Here is a 24,503-nt window from a genome sequence, read left to right on the forward strand (position 1 = left end):
GGGAACACAAAGAACTACAAATAGTAACGCATGGTTTTGCATTCAGATTTTCAAAAGGCTTCATCTTACACAATTCTACCGCAGTCTTTAAAACAGCTGTGACAAGGAAGCAGGCTGGACACTATGATGTCCACTTTACAGATGACAGAGCAAAGCCAGTCACTAGCGCAGACACAAGCAGAGGCAGCTCGAGGGTGTCGGGGCCCAGCCCACAGCCAGAGCTGTCTGTGAAGGAAGGTCCGGATTTCTGAGGCGGTTTGAATAGTACAAACGTAGATCTGTCAGGCTGAAGGACGTTGGGGGCTGGAACATTCGTATTTTTCTAATAACCTATTTCTGGTTGATTTAAAAGAGCTATGATAGTAACAAAAAATTTTCATTTTCAAAACTGAATTTCACTGACACTTCTTATGGCCATGTTAGTGTGATTCTGCAACAGTTCCTGGCTTTCACTGGTTGACCTTATATGAAAATATGCCCCAGAGCTGTGCTGCCATGAATTCTGCATTTAAGCCAAGTGTCAGAGTCACAAGTAAGCTCAGTATGTTGTAAGAGCTTTTGCCCACTGAGTAGAAAAATATTCATTTCACACCTTAAATGCTGTACTACTACTTAATAACAGCACTGGCCTGCCAACGATTAAAAGCTCATTTTTATATACTGTACGACTTGAGCTTTTTATCTTGCCATTTTAATTACCACAATAAATTAGTATCTTAACATTACAACACTGAGAGGCATTGATTAAAACTATTAGTTAACAACATTAGTATTCATTGTGCAAAGTTGTATTAGGAGTTTGTTTCAAAGTACAATTATCATTCAGTAATACTACGCTACTATAATCTTCAAACTACTCAAGAAAACGAACTACAAGACAATACTGTGCCTTCACATTGACATATTTCTCTTCACTTTATATTATGTCCATTATTTATTATAATTAGCTAAACTACAAATGTATTTGTGAAATATAATTTACCAACAAAATTTATATATACATGAGGATTTTCCTTCCTTTGCAATACATCTTTATTTTCCTTTTGTCTTGGGCTTTTTTAAATTGTATTTATATCTAATGCTATTTCCACCATGTATTTCACATATTATCACATTCGCATTCCTCAGTTACATACCAAACATGAGTATTTATTTAAATACCTCTTAAATTCACATTTTGTTGCTGTTGGGATCAACATGCTGAGATAGAGGATTCCACCTATTATTTAATATGTCAAATTCCAAGCTTTCTACTGCACTTCAGTACTAAGAGAGGGATCTGGAGCACTCTAACCCTTACCAGGTGGGACGGGTGCAGAAAACGTAATGACAACATACGAGCTTTACTGCCACAATACCCTTCTACAATACCACGGGAACATAGGCTTTTTGTAACTCCCGTGACACTTGAATCACTGATTATTTCGAAAGACCCCAACTGGCATAAAATAAAGATGTCAAGCATCTCAATTACCATCTCATTTCTGGAATTCATAAACAAATTGTAAAAACCTTCACAATCACTGCATTCTTGTTAGGTGCTTCCTGTGTATAAGGCCCTACTGTGGATGTTAAAAGCTTGCCTGGGAGCTGAAGAAACAAATGATACACTTCCAATCAGGGATACAGAATATGTAGTCAAGAATATAAAGAACCTAACCACAAATTCCATCTTTATGATACAAAAGAAGGGATTACAGCTTAGTATTTGAATGTTTCCAAGTGAAGAGTGGTTCCTGCATAGATTTTAGAGCGTCAGTGCACAAGAATCAGAACTTATTAACCCTAAGGACAACGCACTCCAATCAAAGGATTTCTTCAAGAATCTGCACTGCTACCTACAATGCCAAAAGGTATTATTATTTGATCTGTACTTTATTCTCCCTAAAAAAACACTGCCCAGTTCTTATATCACTCTGGTTCAGTAGATGGATTTCTAATACTACTGGAAATACTTTAATCTTTCCACTTCCTAGGTTTCCCTATTAAGAAGATACAAAATCCAAAAACATTTACTCAAGCAAATTCAAGTTACATAGAGAATATTAACAAATGACTAGATAAGATGCATGTTTTCTTAATTAGTGTATCCTTTTTAAAAATTGCTAATTGAGATATAACTGCCCTGTTTGTTGAGTGAAACGGGGTATTAACAAACAGCCCTTAACATAAGCATGGATTACATTTCAGACTCTCTCAGATGCTCATAAGCAGGTACTCTGAATTACTGGGAAACGTAGGCAATCAAAGGAAGCCTTTAGTATCATAAGAGATATACTGGAAAAGCAAAAATAAAAATGAATTATGATGAAGCTTAATACTACACGTGCATTCATTCCAATTATCTTGCTATAGGATAACAAGATATTTACAGTGAGTCCATTTACTCAAGAACTAAGAATGGTTATATTTTCCTCTACTCAATCAGCTTGCAGAACAACTGTGTATCACAATATTGTTTGCATTTGTCATATTAAAAGCACAGATTACAGGTCCTCACAACTCTGAGATTAGAATCCTGTAAGATTAGGCATCTTGTACATTATCTTATAATATTATGTATCTGTGTATTCATTACCTACCTGTAGGAATTAGAAGTCCCATCAGAATCTAACGTAGAACTTGCTCTTCTTCCATTTTTGTTTGAAATCTCCTGGGAAAAAAATTCTGAAACACTGAAATAATGGAGATTATGAAACTGCGTATTTCAGCTGAAAAGTTACTATGATAGGTCTACGCAGTACGCCGAGTCCAGAAACATATACCCTTTACCCTCCCCCAAATATCTTTTGTAATCAGAAAGCTTTAAGGAAAAAATTCATTTTGATGCTAAAATATAGGCTATCACCACAAGTCCAACTTGGACAGGAGCACTACACCACGGTCACTGCTAACAGGAACGAATGAAGTATATAGTATAGCCATTTTCTTCTGAATAGCAGACAAAACCAGAATTTATAAACCATTTAATCACACACTAATGTTTACAAACAAAGCACAGCTTTTTTAAAAGACATTTTTATTGATGTATAATCATTTTACAATGTTGTGTCAAATTCCAGTGTAGAGCACAATTTTTCAGTTACACATAAACATATATATAGTCACTGTCACATTTTTTTCTCTGTGAGCTACCATAAGATCTTGTATATATTTCCCTGTGCTATACAGTATAATCTTGTTTATCTATTCCACAGTTTTGAAATCCCAGTGTATCCCTTCCCACCCCCCCACCCCCTTGGGAACCACAAATTTGTATTCTATGTCTATGAATCTGTTTCTGTTTTGTATTTATGCTTTGTTTTTTTTAGATTCCACATATGAGTGATCTCATATGATATTTTTCTTTCTCTTTCTGGCTTACTTCACTTAGAATGACATTCTCCAGGAGCATCCATGTTGCTGCAAATGGTGGTATGTTGTCAGTTTTTATGGCTGAGTAGTATTCCATTGTATAAATATACCACATCTTCTTTATCCAGTCACCTGTTGATGGACATATAGGCTGTTTCCATGTCTTGGCTATTGTAAATAGTGCTGCTATGAACATTGGGGTGCAGGTGTCATCCTGAAGTAGGGTTCCTTCTGGATATAAGCCCAGGAGCAGGATTCCTGAGTCATACGGTAAGTCTATTCCTAGTCTTTTGAGGAATCTCCATACTGTTTTCCACAGTGGCTGCACCAAACTGCATTCCCACCAGCAGTGTAGGAGGGTTCCCTTTTCTCCACAGCCTCTCTAGCATTTGTCATTTGCAGATTTTTGAATGATGGACATTCTGACTGATGTGAGGTGATACCTCATCGTAGTTTTGATTTGCATTTCTCTGATAATTAGTGATATTGAGCATTTTTTCATGTGCCTATTGATCATTTGTATGTCTTCCTTGGAGAATTGCTTGTTTAGGTCTTCTGCCCAGTTTTGGATTGGGTCACAGAGCACAACTTTTATCAGTGACCAAGTCACCCATCCTGTCCACTGCTGGGGTCGAAAGTGAGCAGGCAAAGAGCAGACCTGGAATGTTTCCCTGGCCCGGCCCTCCACGCTCTAGGAACGTGGCCAGCAGACAGGGAGAACAAAGAGCTGCCTGGAGAGATGGTGATCAACAGTGCCTTCCAGTGAGTTTTTAATACACCTTCATAATCTTCCCCAAACTTTTATGTCTTAACTGTGGGCAAAAGTTCAGCAGTTTAAAAAAATGAAAAAAAAAAAAAAAAAACCCCAGAAATCAAACAGCAACTCAGCATCAAAAGGTTATTTCTGCCTCATGCAGTAGTATCAAACTTCTGGGAAAAAACATTTGCACTCGAGCTTATTCAAAAAATTAGACTGAGAACAAATTCTACCTATCAGTTCAAAGATCACAGAGTAAAAATACATTTTCTAAAGAAGTTAAAAACATGCTTACCAATGACATAAAATATTCTTATTGAAAGAAATATAACTTTAGCTTAAATTTTAAAATATGTACTTCAAAGTGTACTTTTTATGAAACCATAGTGTGCTACTACTAAACATACCATTTATTCTTAGAAACAGATTAAAAAGACCAGATTCTGATTACATTTTATACTAATTCCTGTTATGTAACTTTCAAACATCAGGTTATATTCACTTTTATGATATTTAAAGCCTAATAACTTAATGATTTCTTTAATTTTAACTTATACTTTTAATCCATTCTGAACATTCTAAGATACCACTGGAGGTCATCACAGTGGTCTTGTTAAGTCAAACAGCAATTACACAGTTTTCAGTTTAGAGATGAGATTATTTTTAATTACTGAATACAGCACTTAAGGTACCATACTTATATGATTATGCTGCTCATTAAATGGTTATTGAAAGCTAAAATGTAATTTTAATGACAGTTGCCTATTTTTCTTTGCACATTTTATAGTCGACAGATTAATCAAGAATGTTGGTTCTCTTCAAAATCTTTGCAGCTGCACCCAAAGTGTTTAGAAGAAAGAGAACTGGTCTGAACCCATTTGATTAACTTTTAAGTCTACTCTTTCTTCAAAATGTACTTTGAGGTTTTTTTTTTTATTAAACAAAAATCCTGAAATTGATTACAGTATTGGAAAATGTTGCCAAATTCTATAGAAGAAAAGAATCCAAAACACTTAAATGTTTAAGAACAACCTCACTGAATGTATTTTCTTAATTCTTGGAAAATATGGGTACCATAAGATAACTCAAACAACATAACATATTTCATTTTCCTTTTTAAAAAATTAATGGTGTTATCATAAAGAAATGAAACAGATTTAAGGAAAAATAGTCTCTGTCTTGCTAAGTGAAAATTTCCTACAACACATGTTACTTAACAGCTTGCAGACATTTCCTGTGAAACTTTCCATAATCAGCACAGAGTAAGTACTATATCATACGTTTAAAATATGAGCTTTCATTCTCCTTAAAACTAAAGAGTATGATTACTTAAATACACAAAAATCTCACCAACACAGTATCTCTTGCCCTCTGCTGATATTTATCATATCAACTATAAAATATTTCAAAATTAGGAGACTTCCAGTTTTTAAACAACTAGGTTTTGCCATCAAAATATATTACAAAGGTTTTCTTCATTTTATACCTGTTTGGAAATGAATATATCACATTGAATGTAAACTGCAAAGATGATAATAAGGGAAAAAAGCAGTTTTACTTTCTCAAAAACATATTGAATAAGGAATGCAATTGTTACTCTGAACAATATTACAAGATTTCAGAGTTTGCTATACGGGGAAAAGGTAATAAAGTTTAAGTGGGAAAAACTGCTTTGTTCCTTCAATCCTCTAGTTGAAATTAATTATAGCAAATGTTTATGAAAACATGTTATAAATTCTTATAAATTCTTAATTTTAATATGGATGATTACAGACTCTTATTTTGGACGGAAACTATCTGACAATTGAAAGGTTTACAAAAGAACAGTCAGAATTTGTAATCCTGGAAAACTGTATACACAGGGTGCTATGTCCTGTACAGATTTTCATTTTTGTGTGTGAAATACTCAGAGGGGCTTAAAATTGATATCTAGGAAAAATCAAAGACAAACACAAGGTCTCATTTTTCATTTAAGCTGTTATGCAATAAAAAGATATCTGTATCATGAGAAAAAATAACTAAGAATTAAAAACAAATGCTCCTTTACTATCTGGAGGTAAGTATAATACACCAAGTATTAATTTTATCAGAGATTTTAGTTAGTCTAATGCCAATATAGTCATAGAAAGGCGTGTGTGGTAATCCCCCAAAATAACAACAGAGGGTGCAAGAGAGTTTAATATGATGTGTTTAGTTGCTGTTCCGATTACTGAACCAAGTTGTCAACTGTAACTGTAACAAGGATGCATAGGTTGTTTTCAAATCTCTCTCTTGCTCACAACCCCCCCACACACACACACATTAGTAATCTCGCACAAAGACCTTTAAATGATCAAACAGCACAAATACTTAAAAATGTTTTAAGACAACAGTCTTTCACTTGCTTGAAAAATAATTTAACCATAGACTAAACTTTAAAAAGACAATTGTGATTTTAAAGGTAGTTGATATTTAACTTAAACTAACCAATAAAATAAACTGGATATATTTATTGAGTAATTTAAAATAAATAAACAAATTATATACAATATATAATACAAGTTTTATATGTCACTATGTATATGCATAACATTGTACAACATATACATTTATAGGAACAGTTCATCAATTACTTGTGACAACTACAGTTTGAATTTTACATAACACATTCATTTCTCATTAGTTCGTAACTTTGTAAAATGAGTTCATAACATTCACAATGAAAGTAAGCTGGCTGATTTGAAAAAAAAAATGCTTGTAGTTATATTATTTTTAATGAAGCCACAAAGAGCATAGTATTTTCCATTAGTAATTCCCAAAATACATGTATCTAACTTGCTAAGCCTCTAATATGTATAATGGTGACTTAAACTTCAAAAATAGGATAAATTAAATTTGGACTCCTTTGCAGTGTTTACTGCAGTCATGTCTAGCTAAGGGCATTTACAGTATCTATCTGTGCATGTTGAAATCACGTTAAATGAAGGTTTACAATAGATTTCTATAGTGCTTTTCATACACAAACATCTGCTTCCTGAAGGGAGAACAAGATTTTAGACTAGGTGAGGTTAAAAACAGCTAGAATAATGCTATAATTATATATATAACATATATATATATAATTAAACACATCTACTTAACTGTACCTTCACTTTACACATAAAAAAAACCAAGTTTAAAAGTATGTCACACTAGATATGAGTTCTGAGAAGTACTACATAATAAAAAAAGGTTGATCTCTGAATTTAGAGAAATGTCATCAAGTGTGTGTGATAAATATTTAATAGTAAGAGGAAGAAATATTTTATTCAAACTAAGTTGAAAACAAAGCTATAGGTAGCCATATTTTAGCTGTGACAGGGTAATAAGGCATAAATGAATAGTGTGAACACCTAAAACCTTTTGTCTTTGAATGAGGATTACTACTGAAATGTTTTAGATAAATTTAAAATCCCATTCAAAGTGAATGATGCAAAAAAATCTATCAATTAAGTATATTCATGTGTTGATACAGTTAAAGCAAAGCATAGTAAGTAACTCAGCATTGTCTATGAAGACAGTAGCCACAAAGGATACTTATTACCTTATTTTAGAAATCAGGTAAACAGCAGTCTCTCTGGGCTAATTATTTATGCTAAAAATCTAGGACCACCTATTAGGTGTAAGAGCCAGGGCTCAAGTACACACAAGAGATTTGTTTACTTAATAAGTCTTCCTGTCCTCTTAATTATTGTTAATATGTCTACATTCTAATTATGTAAAGGCCATATTTAGTTCTCTAATATTTTCAAGTTATTAACTAAGATAATGAAACTCAGATGTAAAACAAATACGTAAGATCAATTTTAAATAAGTAAAATTTCAAGTGGACAATTTTAATTTAGGAAGATAATACTGGTTACTTCTGTTCAATTATCAACAGAATTCTTCTTAAAAAGAAAGCAGAGTGACATCAGCCGAGTGGAAGAAAATACAGCTCCAAGTTCTCATCCTCCCGCAGAAACACTGAAAAACAGGAAGTCACTATCAGGACCATCTATCTAATAGCTCTGGAAAACAAATGAACAATGCACCAAGAAAAAGGCAACCTGAAAGCTCTGTGGGGCTTTGACTTGCTTGCTCTGCCCTCTCCCTAGCCAGAGTGTCAGCCGTCCTGAAGAAGGAAGCTAGTTCCCAGAGTGGGAGAACAGTACCTGGTTCCGGAGGGGGCAGAGCAGACTATATGTGCACAGTACTGTGTAAATCAATTCTCACTTGTTAGGAGCTACCTGAAGAACTCATACAAGACAAATGTTTCTTTTTCATCTAACTAAAAAAAAAAAAAGAAGAAGAAAAATAAGTAGATGGACATTGCTCTTGAAAACGCTGCAAGTCAAATTGAGAGCCAGCAGATGCCTGTGGCAAAAGGTTACAAATGAACATAAAACAGACCACCTAAGGCCTGGGAAAAAAAGCTAGTGAGAGTTTCTCTGAGAAACCAGCACATTCAAAAGCACCCACATATACACGGGAACGTAAAAGGCCTTGCACATGCCAGGACAAGATGCACGGTGATACAGAAATGGAGAAGACCAAAAGTTTCCACCTGAAGCTGACCACTAGGGTGAGTGCAAGCCTGGCGACATGATGAAGGCTGCTGCAGCACAGAGCCGATCTGCAAAGGCAAGGAGAGGTTCTGGGTTTTGTTGGTCTTTTAGCAACTGGCATTCAAAAATCTGTCAAAATTCTAGCTGAATACAACTTTAGAAATAAAGACTTCAGTGACTACGTATGTCAAAGAGTAAGTATTTGCAAAAAAAAAAAAAAAAACTCAGGAAAATAACTAAACAAATTGACTGAAACAATCTTCAAGAATATAAAAAAGCCAGCAAACCCTGGAGAAGGGGATAATCTGATTTCCAATATCAAGTCGTCAAGAAAAACAGTATCACGAAGCATACAGAGAAACAGGAAGCATGGCTCAGCAGCTCATCAAAGGAACAAAAGTAAATTGACAAACTATCCTTGAGAAATCTAAAAACTTGATTTACTGGACAAAGATGTTTAAACAGTTGTCTTAAGGATGTTCAAAGAGCAAAACAAAAACATGGACCAAAAAAGGAAACATGATGCAGAGAATAAATTAACAAAATGAGACAATCAATAAAGAGGTAGAAATTAAAGAGGAAATAGAATTTCTGGAGCTGAAAAATTCAATCACTGAATTGAAAAATTCACTAGAGGGTTCAACAACAGGTGGGAGAAGGCAGAAGACAAATAACAAACTTGAACATAGGACAATTGAAATGATAAAGTCTGAGAAGCAAAAAGAGGGGGAAAAATGAAGAAAAGTGAAGAGAGCCTAGGAGACCTGTGTGGCGCCATCAAGCACATTAACATGCATTATGAGAGTCTGAAAAGAAGGAAAGAAATAGAAAGAAAATTTGAAGAAATAATGGCCAAAAACTTCCCAAATTTGATGAAAGAAAAAAAATTTACAAACCCAAGAAGTGAAGTTAACTCTAGGTAGGATTAACTCAGCAACTTACATCCATTATAAGCAAACTGTTCAAAAACAAAAACAAAGAAACAGTCCTAAAAGGAACAATAAAGAAGTACTTTGTCACAACAGTCACAATAAGTAACTAGTAATCAGTAAGATTAATAGCAGATTCCTCATCAGACAACATGCAGCCAAAAGAGCAGGGTGATACACACATATTAAAGTGCTTTTTAAAAAAAGGCAATCAACCAACAATCTTATCTCTAACAAAATACTCCTTTGAAAATTAGTGAGAAGTTAGGATATTCCTAGAAACACGAAAGCTGAGACAAGACATGCTTTAAAGGAAAGCTAATGGCAATCTTTCAGATCAAAAGGAAAGAACAGTAGACAGTAACTCCAAGCTGTGGGAAGAAGTAAAGCTCTCTGGTAAAGGCAAATAACGTGAGCACGTGTAAAGCCACTATTATTGTATTTAAGCTTTGGAATGTCACACTTTGATTCCTACAGGATATAAAAAGTAAACAGAAAAAAACTGTAAGTTGATGCTACTGAGCAACAATGTATAAAAATGTAATTTGTGATACAACATAAAAAGGGAAAAGGACAGAGCAATATGGAAGCAGATCTTTCTGCAGAATTAAGTTTGGTTATCAACTTGAAGTAGATTGTTAGCAATTTAGAATTTACATGTAATCTCTATGATAACCACAAAGAACATACCTAAAAACATTACCCAGTAGGAATGAGAAGGGAACTCAAATGGTCACTACAAAAATAAACAGACAAGCCAACAAAAAAACACTAATGGGGGAAATGAGAGGAAATAGGGTCTAAAAGATACAGAAAACAATAGCAAAATGGCAGAAGTAAGTTCTTTCTTATCAGCAGTTACTTTAAATGTAACTGGATTAAAGTTTCCAATTAAAAGGCAGAGATGAGCAAAACTTAATTTAAAAACAGCATGATGCAACTGTATGCTGTCTGCAAGAGGCTCACTTAAGACACAAAGTAAAAGTATGGAAAAGATATTTCATGTAAAAATAACCCAATACAGAGATACTGTGGTACCAATATTAGACAAAACAGACGAAGTCAAAAACTGTTTCTTTTTTTTTTGACAAACAAGGACCTTTATATATTGATAAAAGTCAATCCATGAAGAAGATACAATGATTTCAAACATATATGCAGCAAACAACAGAACATGAAAATATATAAAGCAAATATCAACAGAACTGAAGGGAGAAATAGAAGGTTCTACCATAAAAGTTGCCAGAACATCTAGACAGATCAGCGAGAAAACCAAGGACTTGAACAAGGTTGTAAACCAACTAGACCTAACAGACATACATAAAACACTCCAGCTGACAACAAGAGAATATGCAATCTTCTCAGATGCACATGGAACATTCTCTAGGACATACCATATGTTAAGCCATACAACAAGTCTCAATATATTTAAAAAGACAAATCATACAAAATATCTCCTCTGACTACAACAGAATAAAGCGAGAAGTCAATTACTGAAGGAAAACTGGAAAATTCTCAAGTATAAGACATGTATCTATAGGTGGAAATATAGACAGATATATAAATAAGTGGGTACGGTCTGTATGACCACACACTGGTTGTAAATTTTAAGCGAAAAAAAAAGCCGACAATGATCTCTGATTAAACTTTGAAGTAATTTCCAGGAAAAAAACTTAAACAATTGGTAAAATTAAGCTGTCACATTTAGTGTAATGAAATTGCGAAGTAGAGGCATTACAGCATTGGGATTAAAGGCTACGGCTCAGGCAGGATGCACCTGAGTACATGCTCCACCCTTTACTTACCCTGTTACTTAATTGTTCAATAGCTGTTTCCTCATCTATAAAATGAGGATGCTAACAGTCTCTATCACAAAGCGTGGTTAGGAGGATTAGATAAGTGCAAATAAAGAGCTTAGTACAGCACATGGTACAATATAAGTCCTCAATAAATGTTAGTATCATTTTTATGAACATTTTAATCAATGAATGTGTTCAAAATACTGGCTCCAGTGAAGGAATACAAGTAGAAGTCTATTAGTTCTATGTAAAGAGAATAAACTTATTCATAATTTAAACAACTGAAAATTGCAACTATTCTTGGTGTTCTGCTTTTTAGAAGGTTTCCTAGATTACTGTGACAACCCAGAAGTCTTTCCCAGTACAAAATAATAAACTGTTATGGTGCTAAAAGTGACAATCTCTTGTTGAAGGCCATTTAATTTGCCCCAAAAAGAATGTCGTTTGTGCCATCATTTACAATGAACAATCAATGTAGCATAATCTTTGATCACATTTACCAGCGGTGGTAATGGACTGCTTGCTGTGAGCTACGCCAGTTCTGAACATGACCCTAACATGATCAGTCGCATCAATGGTTATTGGGAGAGGGTGCAGAAGGGAGATGCCAAGCAGAACACTGCTACTGGCCTGTGTGGTCCTCCTGGGGACCCCTTGCGTCTCAAAAGCGCCTTCCTACAAAAGAGCTACACAATGCCAAGGCTATATAACTCAGACAATGGCACAGTTATAGGAAGCAGATAAACAGCAAAATAGATTTTACAAAGAGCTTCCTCAGAAGTAAATGTGGACAAAGAACATCTGAAAATATTGCTTTAAAACTTGAAGAAAGAGTATCACGGCCAAGGATGATTATTACATGATTTGCCCTTTGACACACTTTTTCTCTTAACAAAAATACAAATAATAATTTGGTTTAAATTTTGACTAATATTTTTAGATTTTCTGCTATTTTTATGCAAGTTTTAATGAAATATCTCACATCTACATACGAACAGACAAACAGAAATACACAGTAGCTTTACAAAGAGAATCTAACTGATACCCAATGGAACTCTAAACCTGACATTAAATTACCTCTTCAGTGACCAAATAATATAGCAGAAATAATGAACATATTATTTACTAAATGAAATAAGAGTATACCTGCTACTGAAGTCCTACTTCACCTTCTATAAACTTTTCACAAAATAACTCATAGAATGTGTATTAATTATTCTTTCTTCAATATATAAAGGACGTATCTTTTTCTGTAACACAGATTCCTTTGAGCAACTCTCATTTCCACCATTGATTACAATCAATTCCAGACCCTTTAATGGATGTTCTAGAGCAGGGTTTGACAAACCATGGTGTGGGCCAGCCACATGGTGTATTAAATTTTACTGAAACAGAATCATGCCCATATGTTTATGTACTGAGGCTGCTTTTGTACTACAATGGAAGAGCTGGGTAGCCGAAACAGAGGTCATAAAGCAAACAAGCCTTAAATATATATTATACTGTCCTGTAAGAAAGTATTTTCTGACTCTTGGTCTACAATATATATATTTAATACATCAGAGCTGTCCTCAAACAATACTATACAGCCGTAAGTAATGCCAGGGCCTTAAAGGAGTATATTCCCAATTCTTCCCTCTCATCCTCTGCGTCACTGTCATCTTATATTTCACTATTACATATGCTGTAAACACACAATATATTGCTCCTATTTTTGTTTTAGACAGCCATATTTTTAATTAAAAAGAAAAATGGTTTTATTTTACTTTCATTCACTCCACTTCGTATGTCCTTTCTTTTCCTTGTACAAATTCAAGTTTCTTTGTCCTATTATGTTCGTTCTGACAATCCTCCTGTAACACCTCTTATAGGGGTGGTTTGCTAATAAATTCCAGTGCTTTTTGTATATCTAGAAAGTAGATATGTCTTTCCCATTTTCTTAAAAATATTTTTTCATCAAGTATAGAAATCTGGTTTGAGAAGGCAATTTTTGTTGTTGTTTTTTGTTTCCCTTTCAGCATATTAAAGATGTTACTCTGTCGTCTTCAGCTAGCATGATTTCTGAAGAGAAATTTGCTCTAATTCTTACCTAGTTCTTATATCTACATGTGATTTTTTTATTAGTTTTCTATTATTACTGTAAAATTTTTTTATGGTTGCCTTTAATTATTTATCTTTTGACTTTATCAGTTTGAATATAATGTGATCATGTTTTGAAATTACTTTTATTTATGTTTGTTCTCTGTGTTTTTTATGCTTTGTGTTCTCTGAGCTGCTTCGCTCTAGTTCGGTATCTGTCATTAATTTGCGGCAATTATCAACCATTATTTCTTCAACTGTTTCTTCTGAGATTCCAATTACATGTACCATTTGATATTGTTTCATACTTTTTAGGTGTTCTGTTTAATTCTTTTTTTTTTTTTTTTGGCTACACAAGAGACATTTATTAATGTTTTGTTTATTTACAGTTTTAACATAGCAAACCAAGGAGAATTACCACTTGGCAGAAAGCACATCACTCTACATTTGTAACACATTGGTCTCTGCTAACACCTTGTAAAAGCAAGGAATACAGTATGTTAGGGATCATCTCAAAAGTTCCAAGCTAATTCTTTCTTTGCTCCTAGTACCTAATCCCCTCCCTACTCCCAGCCCCTGTTCTAATCATCAGGAGACAAAAGAAAAAAAAGGGCAGGGTCTATAATCATACAGAAAGTGTCAAGAATTGCATTTTAGTAATTAGGCTGCATTTGTCCTTGTCCTTTCTATTTTATGCAGTGACAACACCTTTACAATCCCTTAGGCACACAACACAGAATAAGGTACTGCAAAATTAGAATACAGACTATGAAAAATTAATGCTTATTATTTACCAATTAAGAATATATTCTTGACCACACCATAAATGTATTTTGCACTATGACTTTGCTTCCAAGTGTTCACAGTACAATTAAATAAATTTCTACATTAATTTTAACAGCAAAATGGATTATGTGCAGAAATGCAGTCGTAACAAAAGTTTTAACTTTTGAGAAAACCACTTTTAAATGGCCAGCATTATACATATCTTACTCTAAAATATTTAATTCCAAATTCATTTTTGAGATGGAGGATGAATAAAGCAAGATTGCCCCCTACTGACTACAGGGACAAGGCTCATGCTATTTAAAATGACTACAAACAATAGATAAGGCATTATTAATACATCACAGACTTGATTGTGAGAGCTTTTTCAAACATTAACCACTAATGATTCAATGATTACAGAATTTTGCATTAGCTATTAAAATTTTACACCTAGAACAAATAGAAATGATCTTTTTCGACAGTACATTATTTTTTTAAAGCAGGTAATTATTCCTCTGTGTTCTGCATCTTGATTCACTTCCTGCAGGTGTTCTCTTGCTTCTTGAGAGAGAATTCATAAATGCAGGAAGGCCTCTGCCAGAAAACATCTTTAACAAATAAAGAGAACTCTGGTCCTGGGGAGATTTGAGAAGGTATCTGGCATCTTCCGAACTTTTGCATAATTGATAAATTCTCTGAGAAACAGGAGAAAGCCTAAAACCAGGAACACCCACCAGAGCCAATACTGACCATCAAAATATCCAGGGAAATAGGTGGAAGACCTGACAATCAGGATCCACTTGATCAGAGAGAGACCAAATCCTGAAATGGCCCCATACCTTCCTGCGGCTGAAGTGGTCAGGCAAAAAGACAGGAAAAACCCAATCCAGTTAAAGAGGAATGCCATGAAAAAAGTTAACATGAAAATCCCATCGTTTCCTATCCTCATCTGGTCAGGATCATCAAAATCACCCCGACCCACAAAATCCTCATCTCTTCCAGGTACCAAAGGGTTCTCTCGGCTTCATCATAACTGGGCAGTGTGGTAGCCACATTGTAAGAGGGAGGCTTTGGAAACCCAGACTCACCTTTGTAGTCAAAATATGCTGCACTCTCTGCGGAGATGCTGCTGTAAGGTGGAGGAGCGTCCCCCGCAGCCTGCTGCGGCTCTCCAGACTCCTCTTCATTCTGCAGCTGCTGGTACCGGCTGCGGCTGCCGGAGGCCGGCTAGACCGCCTCCAGCGCCGCCAACGCCATGGCGCAGCCGGTCCCAGGGAAGGAGGGCGAGCAAGCGAGCGAGCGAGCTGAAGGGGCGCGGGCGCTGAGGCCTGGGGGCGCCGGGACGCTGGCGGGGACGCGCCTCGGGTGGGTCTCAGTGGCCGCCGCTGCTGCTGGGCCAGCCGTGCTCCGCGGGCTGTCTGCTTAATTATTTCTCTTTGTTTCAATTTGGTCATTTCTATTGATATATTTCCGTTTGTTGATTCTTTTTTTTTTTTTTTTTTTTTGCTTTGTCAACTCTACTGGTGACCCTTGTCATAGACATTCTCTATTTCTGTTACTGTGTTTTTTATTTCTAGGATTTCAATTCAGTTTGTCGGTATAATTTTCATCTCTCTGCTGAAATTAACCATCTAATCTTGCATGTTGACCAGCTTTTCTACTAGAGCATCTAACATCATTATTTAAATTTCCTTGTGAGATAGAGCTAACATAACTGTGCCTGACTCCGATGAGTACTTTGTCTCCTTTGTGTGTGTGTGTGTGTGTGTATGTGTGTTTTGGGTCCTTTTCCCTTTCATATGCTTTTTAATTTTTTGTTGAAGTTCTTATGAATTACTGTCATCAGGTATACGGTAGTAGACACTAAGGTAGTTTTTATGCTTAGAAATGAGTACAAACTTCTAGACCTTCCAGAACTCTAGCACAGGGGTTTGAGTTAACCCAATAAGGAGTTGAGCTAGGTTTGAAGTTTACTGTTGCTATGGTTACACTTGGGAACCATAGGCTATAAATTCCTCTGTACCGTTTTAGGGATGCGGGATTTAGTTTGCCAAAGGTTTTTTTTATTATTATTATTATTCTCATAACTGTTCCATACTCAGTCTTAAGACTCTGTGTTCCAAAAAGGCCTGTCTCTAGCAAGTTACTTATTATTTGACACTTGTTATCCTGGCAACAGGGAGCGAAAAATGGAGGAGAGTGTTCTTTGATCCTCCAATTAAGTCTTAGTCTTGGTTGAGCACTGTGTCCCTAGGTCTCATGTGTATGCCTCTCCTCAGTGATCCTTCCCCTTGCCTGGTATAGTTCTGGCTTCTGTAGATATTCTTGCCTCTGCCCTGAGGGTTGAGGCTTATTATTTTTTTCCCCTGTTCCTAATCCTTAGCTTCAGAGAAACTCCACTGGTGCCCTAGGGCAACAGTAGTTATTTCAGCTTCTCAACAGAGTTTAGTTTTGTTCCATAGAAGAGGGAGAAGAGTCCAGATGGAGTTTATTGCTCCTCTTGTTATGGCTGCTGTGCCCCTACCCTAGTTCTTCACCACATGGGAGATTTTCTTTGGCTGATGGGGTTCATGAAGAAAAATGCACACAAGAGGTTGTGGAGTCTTCCTATTTTTGTGCCTTTCAGTGGCTTCACTTCTCACTGGTACACACCTGCTTCCATCATTCAACAGCCATTTTAGTTGAACTCTTTATACAGGTGTCTGGCTGAGTCTGGCCCTGGTAAGTTAATACTTGCACCCTGCCTCCCTCTGCAAGAGAAAAATCTGTGTCTCCCTAGACTCTGGACCAGGTCTTTGCCTTGTACCTTCAGCACTCAGTGGGGTCAAGAAAAGTAGTGAACTTGCTGTTTGTCCAGCTTTTTACTGTTGTAAGGTTGTAAATGATTTTTTCCACCTTCCTCCACCTTGATCAGAAAACAGAAGCCATTGCAACTATTTCTATTTAACTCCGCATGTTATGATTTTCAAAGCTTACCCTCGTAAGTTTTGACTTAAGCTCACTCACTCATCAAATGTCCACCTAAAGCTTACTATGTGGCAGGCATGGGAGCAGAAGCTGATGACTTCATTCTGCCAAAGTTAAGCAGCTAACTACTATCTGTCATAGAAATGCCCCACCAAGACCAGCTGCCCCAACCTCTAACCTTAAGGGTAAGTATGCATGGGTCACGGAAAAAGATTCCATGATTATATTTACATGCAGTTAGGTTTAGACAAATATTGTACTTTAATTCAAACAACTTAAAACACTTCTGTGTGGTGCTACAGAGAGTATAGATATGAGTAAGATAAAATACTTTATCTCCTGTCTCTGTATGACTTGCATATAGAGAATAGCTCAAACATTTAAAAAAGACTGTGGAGCAACTTTACTCCTCAGTTTTATGTGCTTAGGAGCATTTTAAGGCGTGGCTAAGTGATTAAGACTCACTATTCACAGGTAGCAGGTTGATGAATTGAAGGCAAAAATGCCTTAGAAAAATAATGGAGTTTTCTTTGCAAAATTAATCCTGTAAGTTTACAGCAAACAGCAGTCAAGGTCAGGATTAAAGAAAATAACCCAGGAGGATATATCATTTATTTTATATTATATTATGTTATATTACATCATATCATATCATATCATATCATATCATATCATATCATATCATATCATATCATATTATAGGAATTTACTGCATGGAATTGAGGGCAGCCTTCATGGAATGTGGTCTGTTTGTCTCTGTACCTCTAGGGCTCTAATGGCAAGTACTCAGCCTTAAATCCTGAAGGCTGAGTTTTTCAGTACATCTGATTTTCCTGAAGGCAGATATTTCAAGCCAATTCTGTTCATATAAGAAATTAAAGTATATGTACCAATTAATGAATGTGTTTTATGTGGAGCCAAAAAAAACCCCAGAATCTGTGAGAAGATCAGATATTTGTGAGAGACTAAAAACTACAGTCTCTACACGTAAGAAAAAGTACCTGGGAAGTCAAGGTTTCAGAACAGAAGTTGACAAGGAAAATGCCATAGTTTTATGAAAGGAAACTAGGAAGATGCTGCTTTAAATGGCTTCAAAGTCTTTTAACTTGATACATTCATCCTTCCACACCTCTGGAGATAACTATTGGGAACATTATGGTTTTCTAAAACAACTGCTCCTTCTGTAGCTAATCCTCAAACGGTTATTACTAATATTTACTGCTTTCCATTTCCCTGTCACAGATTAAGTTATTCCCTAGGGATGCCAGCATCGTGAGTCACATCACACCCAAGGCTGGATCTGGTCTCTGTCATTTTGCCTCTCTAATATGGCCATTCCTACTATGCCATGTATTTTACATAGATCTTATCATTTGAATCTCAAGAGGTAATGTTTTAAAATTTTTCCAGTTCTAAGTATATATTCCCCACTATTTCATTTCAGTATATATTATGAAAGAACAGAAGATTATGAATTGTTTAAATACCACTTAAATATCAACTCATGGGGCTACAAAAGTTAAGTAAAAGAAAAGATACTACACAGCAAGGTTGGTAATCATACAATAACAAAAATTTGCTTCAGTATAATAGTGGGTCAAAGAGATTACTACACCAGCACATGTATGATTCAATCTTTGATTTAAAAAAGCACTGTAACTTTGAGTTATAAAAAGCTCTGAGAACTGGAAACAGAAATGCAGTCTAGGATAGATTATTCAGACTAATATAGAAGCCTTGGCATGAATAAGGAGAGAACTGTGGTCGACCCACAGAACAGTTGGATTATGAACCAGAATATGCAAATCAGGTAACTACGATAATTATTAAAATGTTAACTTGCAAATAAAGCACAGAAAGTAACATTCTACAGTAGGCTGATTCAAGCACAGTACAGGACAAGACTGTATGATTAGAAGTAGACGTACTTTATGAGATGTTATTTCTCCGAGGCATGTTAGTACCAAAGCAGTAATGCAAGCACAGTCTGACTTCTAGTTTCAGTTAGGGTAAGTGTCCATGACTTCTCTGCACATACGCACACAGGCAGCGGGAGCACACACCCACACAGACCTTTCCTCACATTTCCAGCGGTTTCTGTATAACTGGGTTTCATGTATTTACAGTAGGTTTCTCTCAAATCCCAGACTTGCAAGTTCCCACTCTTCCACCTCTGCTGGGTAGTTCCTGAGCTGTGCCGGTTTACTCACTGCCCACAGTGCTTTCAAGCTGCTCACACGGCTGGTTCTCCATCTGCAAAGCCACCACACTCTGCCTTCACAGCCTAACCTGCGGACTGCTGCCGCTCAAAGGATGCGTTGTCTGCTTTCGTTTTCTCCCTTAATAGTTCTAAAAATAACTATCAGAATAATCTTCACATAAATAACCATGTTTATCAAGGTAAGACGTAAGTCAAGGGCTTACAATGCTCTGTGTGTGCGTGTGTATGTGGTTTTACCTGATGACTATTCAAGTCTAAACTCCCAACCAAAGAATCAAAGGTCCTGGGAAGTGGTTTCCTATCTTGCTTCACTCCCAGTTCTAGAATCCCAATGTTCTAGAAGGAACTTTGTTTTTCATCACACTTACTGCTTCATTTTATACAGTCCTTTCAATTTGTCCTGTCTATGCTTTGAATTTCTGCTTTATTGATTCTGTTCTTTACTGCCTTTAATGGGTATTTCATTTCAGCTATTATATTTTAATTTCTTTCCAGCTCCCTCATCTTTTCCTATATTCCAGCCAGATTTCTTTCACCTCAGTATTTTAGCATCTTTCATGCTTCGTTTCAAAAGAACGTGTATGCTTATTGAAAATATTTTAACAAGAGTTACTTCTTTTTCCTAGATTTAAGTCTTTTGCACAAATACGTCTTTTCTCTGTCCCCTAAGAACAGTGTTCTCCTGATTTTGCACTACTGTATCCTTGGGTCTTTGTGGGGCTGTTTACTCATTCCTGAAAAAATCAACCCTGTCCTTCACTAGTAAGTGGGACAGAAGAGGATGGTGGCAGTAAATTAATTTTCTTGGTTTCCTTCATTACCCACATACTTCTGTTTAAATCTTTTAGGCCTTAAGGACTTTTGCCAAATTTCTAATATTAGTTGTCATTTGCTTGCTATGGCTCTGAAGAAATGAGCTCTCCTGGGCTCCACTGCATCAGTCTACAGGAAAAAAAAAAATCCTGGATAAACTGAAGCATTACCTTCTCTTTAGAGGTACAGCAATAAAAATGCGAAGCCAGACAGTATAGATTCCACAGTTCAACACACCTTCCTGGCATTAATTTTCCTGCTTCAGGATGAAATGTGCCATTTACCTAGCTTCTTTTACCTTGGCCACAACACGTTATCCGGAACTTCACTTCTGTTAAAAGCAATGGAATTAAAAACAAACTAAAACAAAAAAAATTTAAAACCTACTGCCATTCTGCCTCCACATCCATTTACATTTTGCTTTGGATAAATTCTTCATGGTGTTTGGCAGATTACTGGAAATTTTTCCAGATTGCAGCAGTGCTTAATTTTGAACCTATTTCTACCAGCATGCTGAAGGTGGCATGAGAAATTACGGACTGACTCAACCCGTAACTTAACTTGCTGGTCTCATTTTGCCTGCTTCTAGGTTCTACCGCATCGGATACTGAGGTCCATCTTCCCAAGCTCATGTTCTCTAAGATCCTGTGTTCTGGCTTCTTTGATAACCAGCTATGTTCTCCGAGTCAACCATCAACTCTGGAAGACCTCACTGTTTGTTCAACAAATTTGGGCTGGGATTAGGGTGAAGTGAGCGAGGAAAGTTAGGCACTTATGTGGCTCATAAAATTTAAGGGGATGCCAAAAACTCAGTTAAGATAAAAACACTTTTAATGTAATATATTTTAAAAATCACATGAATGCTAAAAAAAATCAATGATTAACAAAAGAAAAATTTAAATGAAGGTTAGTAACACTGCTATTCCAAGCCACACTGAAGCCTAAGACAAAGGAAAAAAATCACTAATACTGATGCTTTCACCTGCCTCATCCTAATCTGAGTCATCTTAGTCTTGAAATATGATTTGAGCGACTCTGCTTCTCAGCCACTGATCTGTGCTCTGGTCACTGCAGAAGGAAGACCAGGCGGCCTACTGACAGGATCCACCCAACTCTGTGATCCTATCTCAGCTCTATCCTTTTCTCATGTTGGTGATTTTATTAATTTTATTTACAGATTATTTCTCAAATTCCTCATCTGTACTTGCCCTCCTTACTCTTACTAAGTAAACTAAAATCAAGATCATTGAATAAAAGTTACTGGTTTTTCAACTGAATCACCGCATTCTTCTCATACTCAACACTTGTCTGAATTTTCACCTACTTTCTTCTGCTTCTCTCCTACCTCAGAGGAAAAGGGTTTTCTCTTGATTGCTGATCTTTTATTCTCTCTTTTCTCCTCTACTGGGACCTTTTCCTTCAAGCACTCATTTCTACATCAACTTCAAATCCTTCCTCTTTCAAGGGAAACTGGGTCCCACAGGCTGAGAAGTCCTTTCTAGAGCTAGAGCATTCTTTCTCTGACTTCACCTTATTTCACTGACTTCACCACTGCTTCCAACAGTGCTGCACAGACACTCCTTCCCCCTCGTCTGCGTGCCCACACACGTGTAATTCGTGGCTTCTGTCCCCACCACCTGATTAAAACTATACAAGAATCACCTTGTCCAGTTTTGTATCTCTAACCTTTCTCATCCACAATCACTTTTTCATCTATATCCTTCTTCCATTATCAGCACTATGTCCCTTCTTAACAGTGCCTTCTTAACATCTCACAGCCAAATGAAACAGCCTGCTAACTGGTGACCTGTCCTTCTAACTAGTAGCTTGGTTCTCTCTCTCCATTTTGTAATCCACTCTATACTTGGCCACTCTCATTCCCTTCTCTCTCTGCCAACACCAACAAGAAATCTCTGCTCTGCTCAAACCTAGATAATCACCCTTTTCAACATGTTGTATGCCTCTTTCTGCCATCTTTAATTTTTCACCCCCTATATTTTGAATGCTCCTCCCATTCCTCCCTAGTAAAAGCTAGCCATGTACAAGGTACATTTTAAGTGAGATCTTTATTTTCTCACCAGATTATAAATTCCTTGAACCCAGGGGTTTCCTCATTCATTCCGATGTTCCCAGCACCAAACAAAAGAATGTGCCCACCTTAACAAAAAGGAACAGATGGGCCAGTCCCATACTGTACAGCTATCTTCTTTGGAAAACTTGAACTATCTGGTAAGTAATTTGGTTTTCTTTAAGATAATGACAGATACCATCAAAATCATAATCTATTGAGAAGAAAAGGAATTTTCAAGCAAGCAAGGCCCAACTGTGATTCTTCCTGAACAAAAATTGAGATTGGGGGTCCTCAAATTACCACTGCTTTATATATGGCCTAATGAGCTAAGAATGGTTTCTATATTTTAAAATATTTTTAAATCAAACGAAGGCTATTTTGTGACCCATGAAAATTATATGACATTAAAAGTTGAGTCATCATCAGTACAGTCTTATTGGAGCACAGCCACACTCATTCATTTACATGATTCCTGCGGCTGCTTTCACATTACAAGGACACAGCTGAGTGTTGCTGCAGACCATATGGCCTGCAAGGCCTAAAATATTTACTATCTGGCTATTTACAGAAAAAAAATCTGTCCACTCCTGCTCAGGATCAGCAAAGTAATACCCTGAGAAACATCCCCAGCAAGAGGCAAGGGTGTTACGTGAGATAAAGAAAGGCCCTGGGGGCCACAGCAAAGAACACTTCTTCTCTAATGTCCAACGGGGAGTTTTCTGTGAGGGGGAAAGGCTTGAGAGGAAAGTCCTAGTGGTTGACAGAAAGCAACCAGGTAAGGAATAAAACTTGACTGTTCACTTTTCTATCATTCCTCATCCTCAGAAAAAGAAACTGCCTCCCTCCACTCTCCAAATTAGCCCTCCCACCCCAAAACTTACTTTAAATTTATTTATACACTTTATAAACATGGATAAACTGACACCCAACTTCCTGGCTGTGGCAAACAGGAATATACCTACAAATAGATTATAAGGTTACATTATCATAAACTGAGAAGTATTTCAAGAAGCAATGAATCCTACGATGTAACCACTGACAGTAAGAAAACTCAGTATCAAATATAGCCAAATTCAAATCTTTGTTTTTGGTGGCCACTTTCTAGTGAACAAGTGGTAAATGCCAAACAAAGTCCATTAAGCAGGGCAATTCCTGGAAGAATCATATTTTTAGCCAGTTCCTTCGGGTTCAGTAAGAGGAGATGTAACTTCGACTCAGATGTTGTGCAGACCTGAGTTGCCTAATGACAACTGATTACATGTTCTCTTCATACTTTCCAGTTCCTTGCCATCTTTTGTGGCACACGACTCTGAGGTATCAACACAGTACTTTCTCACATGGATTGCCTCTTGAAAAATATTTTGGCTCTGTCTGTAAGCATCCCTGCAGTCCACATCAACAGAAGAGCAGACCACAGCGAGAATATACATTGGCATTCTCACATCACGACGATACGGGGCTGCCCTGCCGTAAGCATTTTGGTAGCTACAACATCCGAGTCAGTTTATTTAGCAAAACCTTACCGAGCGTCTGCTGTGTGCCTAGGGGAATTCAGGGATGAAACACAACAGCCTCTGCTTTCAGAGAACAAATAGTTTAGCTGGGAAAACAGATGAATAAACCAAATACACAAAATTATCTGTTCAAGATGCTCCTGAACTGTTAACTCCATAGTTCCAATTAAGCAGCAGAGACAGCCAACGTGTCATAAAAATCATCTAAGGCAACATGCAGGGAAACTTTTAAAAAATTACCTCATTTCCTTTTCTCTTCTCTATTTGCTTACTTTCTCTTTTCCCTAACTCCAGGAAACAGTGATGGGGATTTTAGATAGTTTATTGGCTAGGAATATAATTTGGGTTGGCAGACAGTGATCTAATACAGAGTCTAGCCAGCATTTCCTTAAAGGATTCTTTTTTCCCCCTTCTCTTTGGACCAAGTGAGACCGTTAGACAAGAGATCCCTATAAGAATAAAAGGGCCTAGATCTGACTGGCTTAGGCCCTTCCCTGAGAATTTTATATATACATATATATATATATACTTTTTTTTTTTAGGAATTACACCCTTAATTTTGTTTTTTACTGTTATCAAAGGTGGCTAAAGTAGTCCATCTTCCATAGGAACAGTTAAGTTACTGAAAAATATCAGGATTGGAAAATTTATCACCAAGAAATTTTA

General features: G+C 36.4%; 1 protein-coding gene and 1 pseudogene across 1 annotated transcript in view; both read right to left on the reverse strand.

Annotated features, from left to right (window-relative positions):
• Positions 1 to 3,805: 3,805 nt before the first annotated feature.
• LOC116660861 overlaps positions 3,806 to 24,503 on the reverse strand; it is a 75,440-nt gene continuing 54,742 nt past the window's right edge. The window contains exon 5 of the mRNA XM_032471205.1: positions 3,806 to 8,095. Coding sequence (XP_032327096.1) covers positions 8,043 to 8,095 — 53 coding nt within the window. The 3' untranslated portion in view covers positions 3,806 to 8,042. The remainder of the gene's footprint in view (positions 8,096 to 24,503) is intronic.
• LOC116660908 lies at positions 13,815 to 19,060 on the reverse strand (annotated as a pseudogene).

Source organism: Camelus ferus, chromosome 32 (assembly GCF_009834535.1).
Source record: "Camelus ferus isolate YT-003-E chromosome 32, BCGSAC_Cfer_1.0, whole genome shotgun sequence".
NCBI lineage: Eukaryota > Metazoa > Chordata > Mammalia > Artiodactyla > Camelidae > Camelus > Camelus ferus.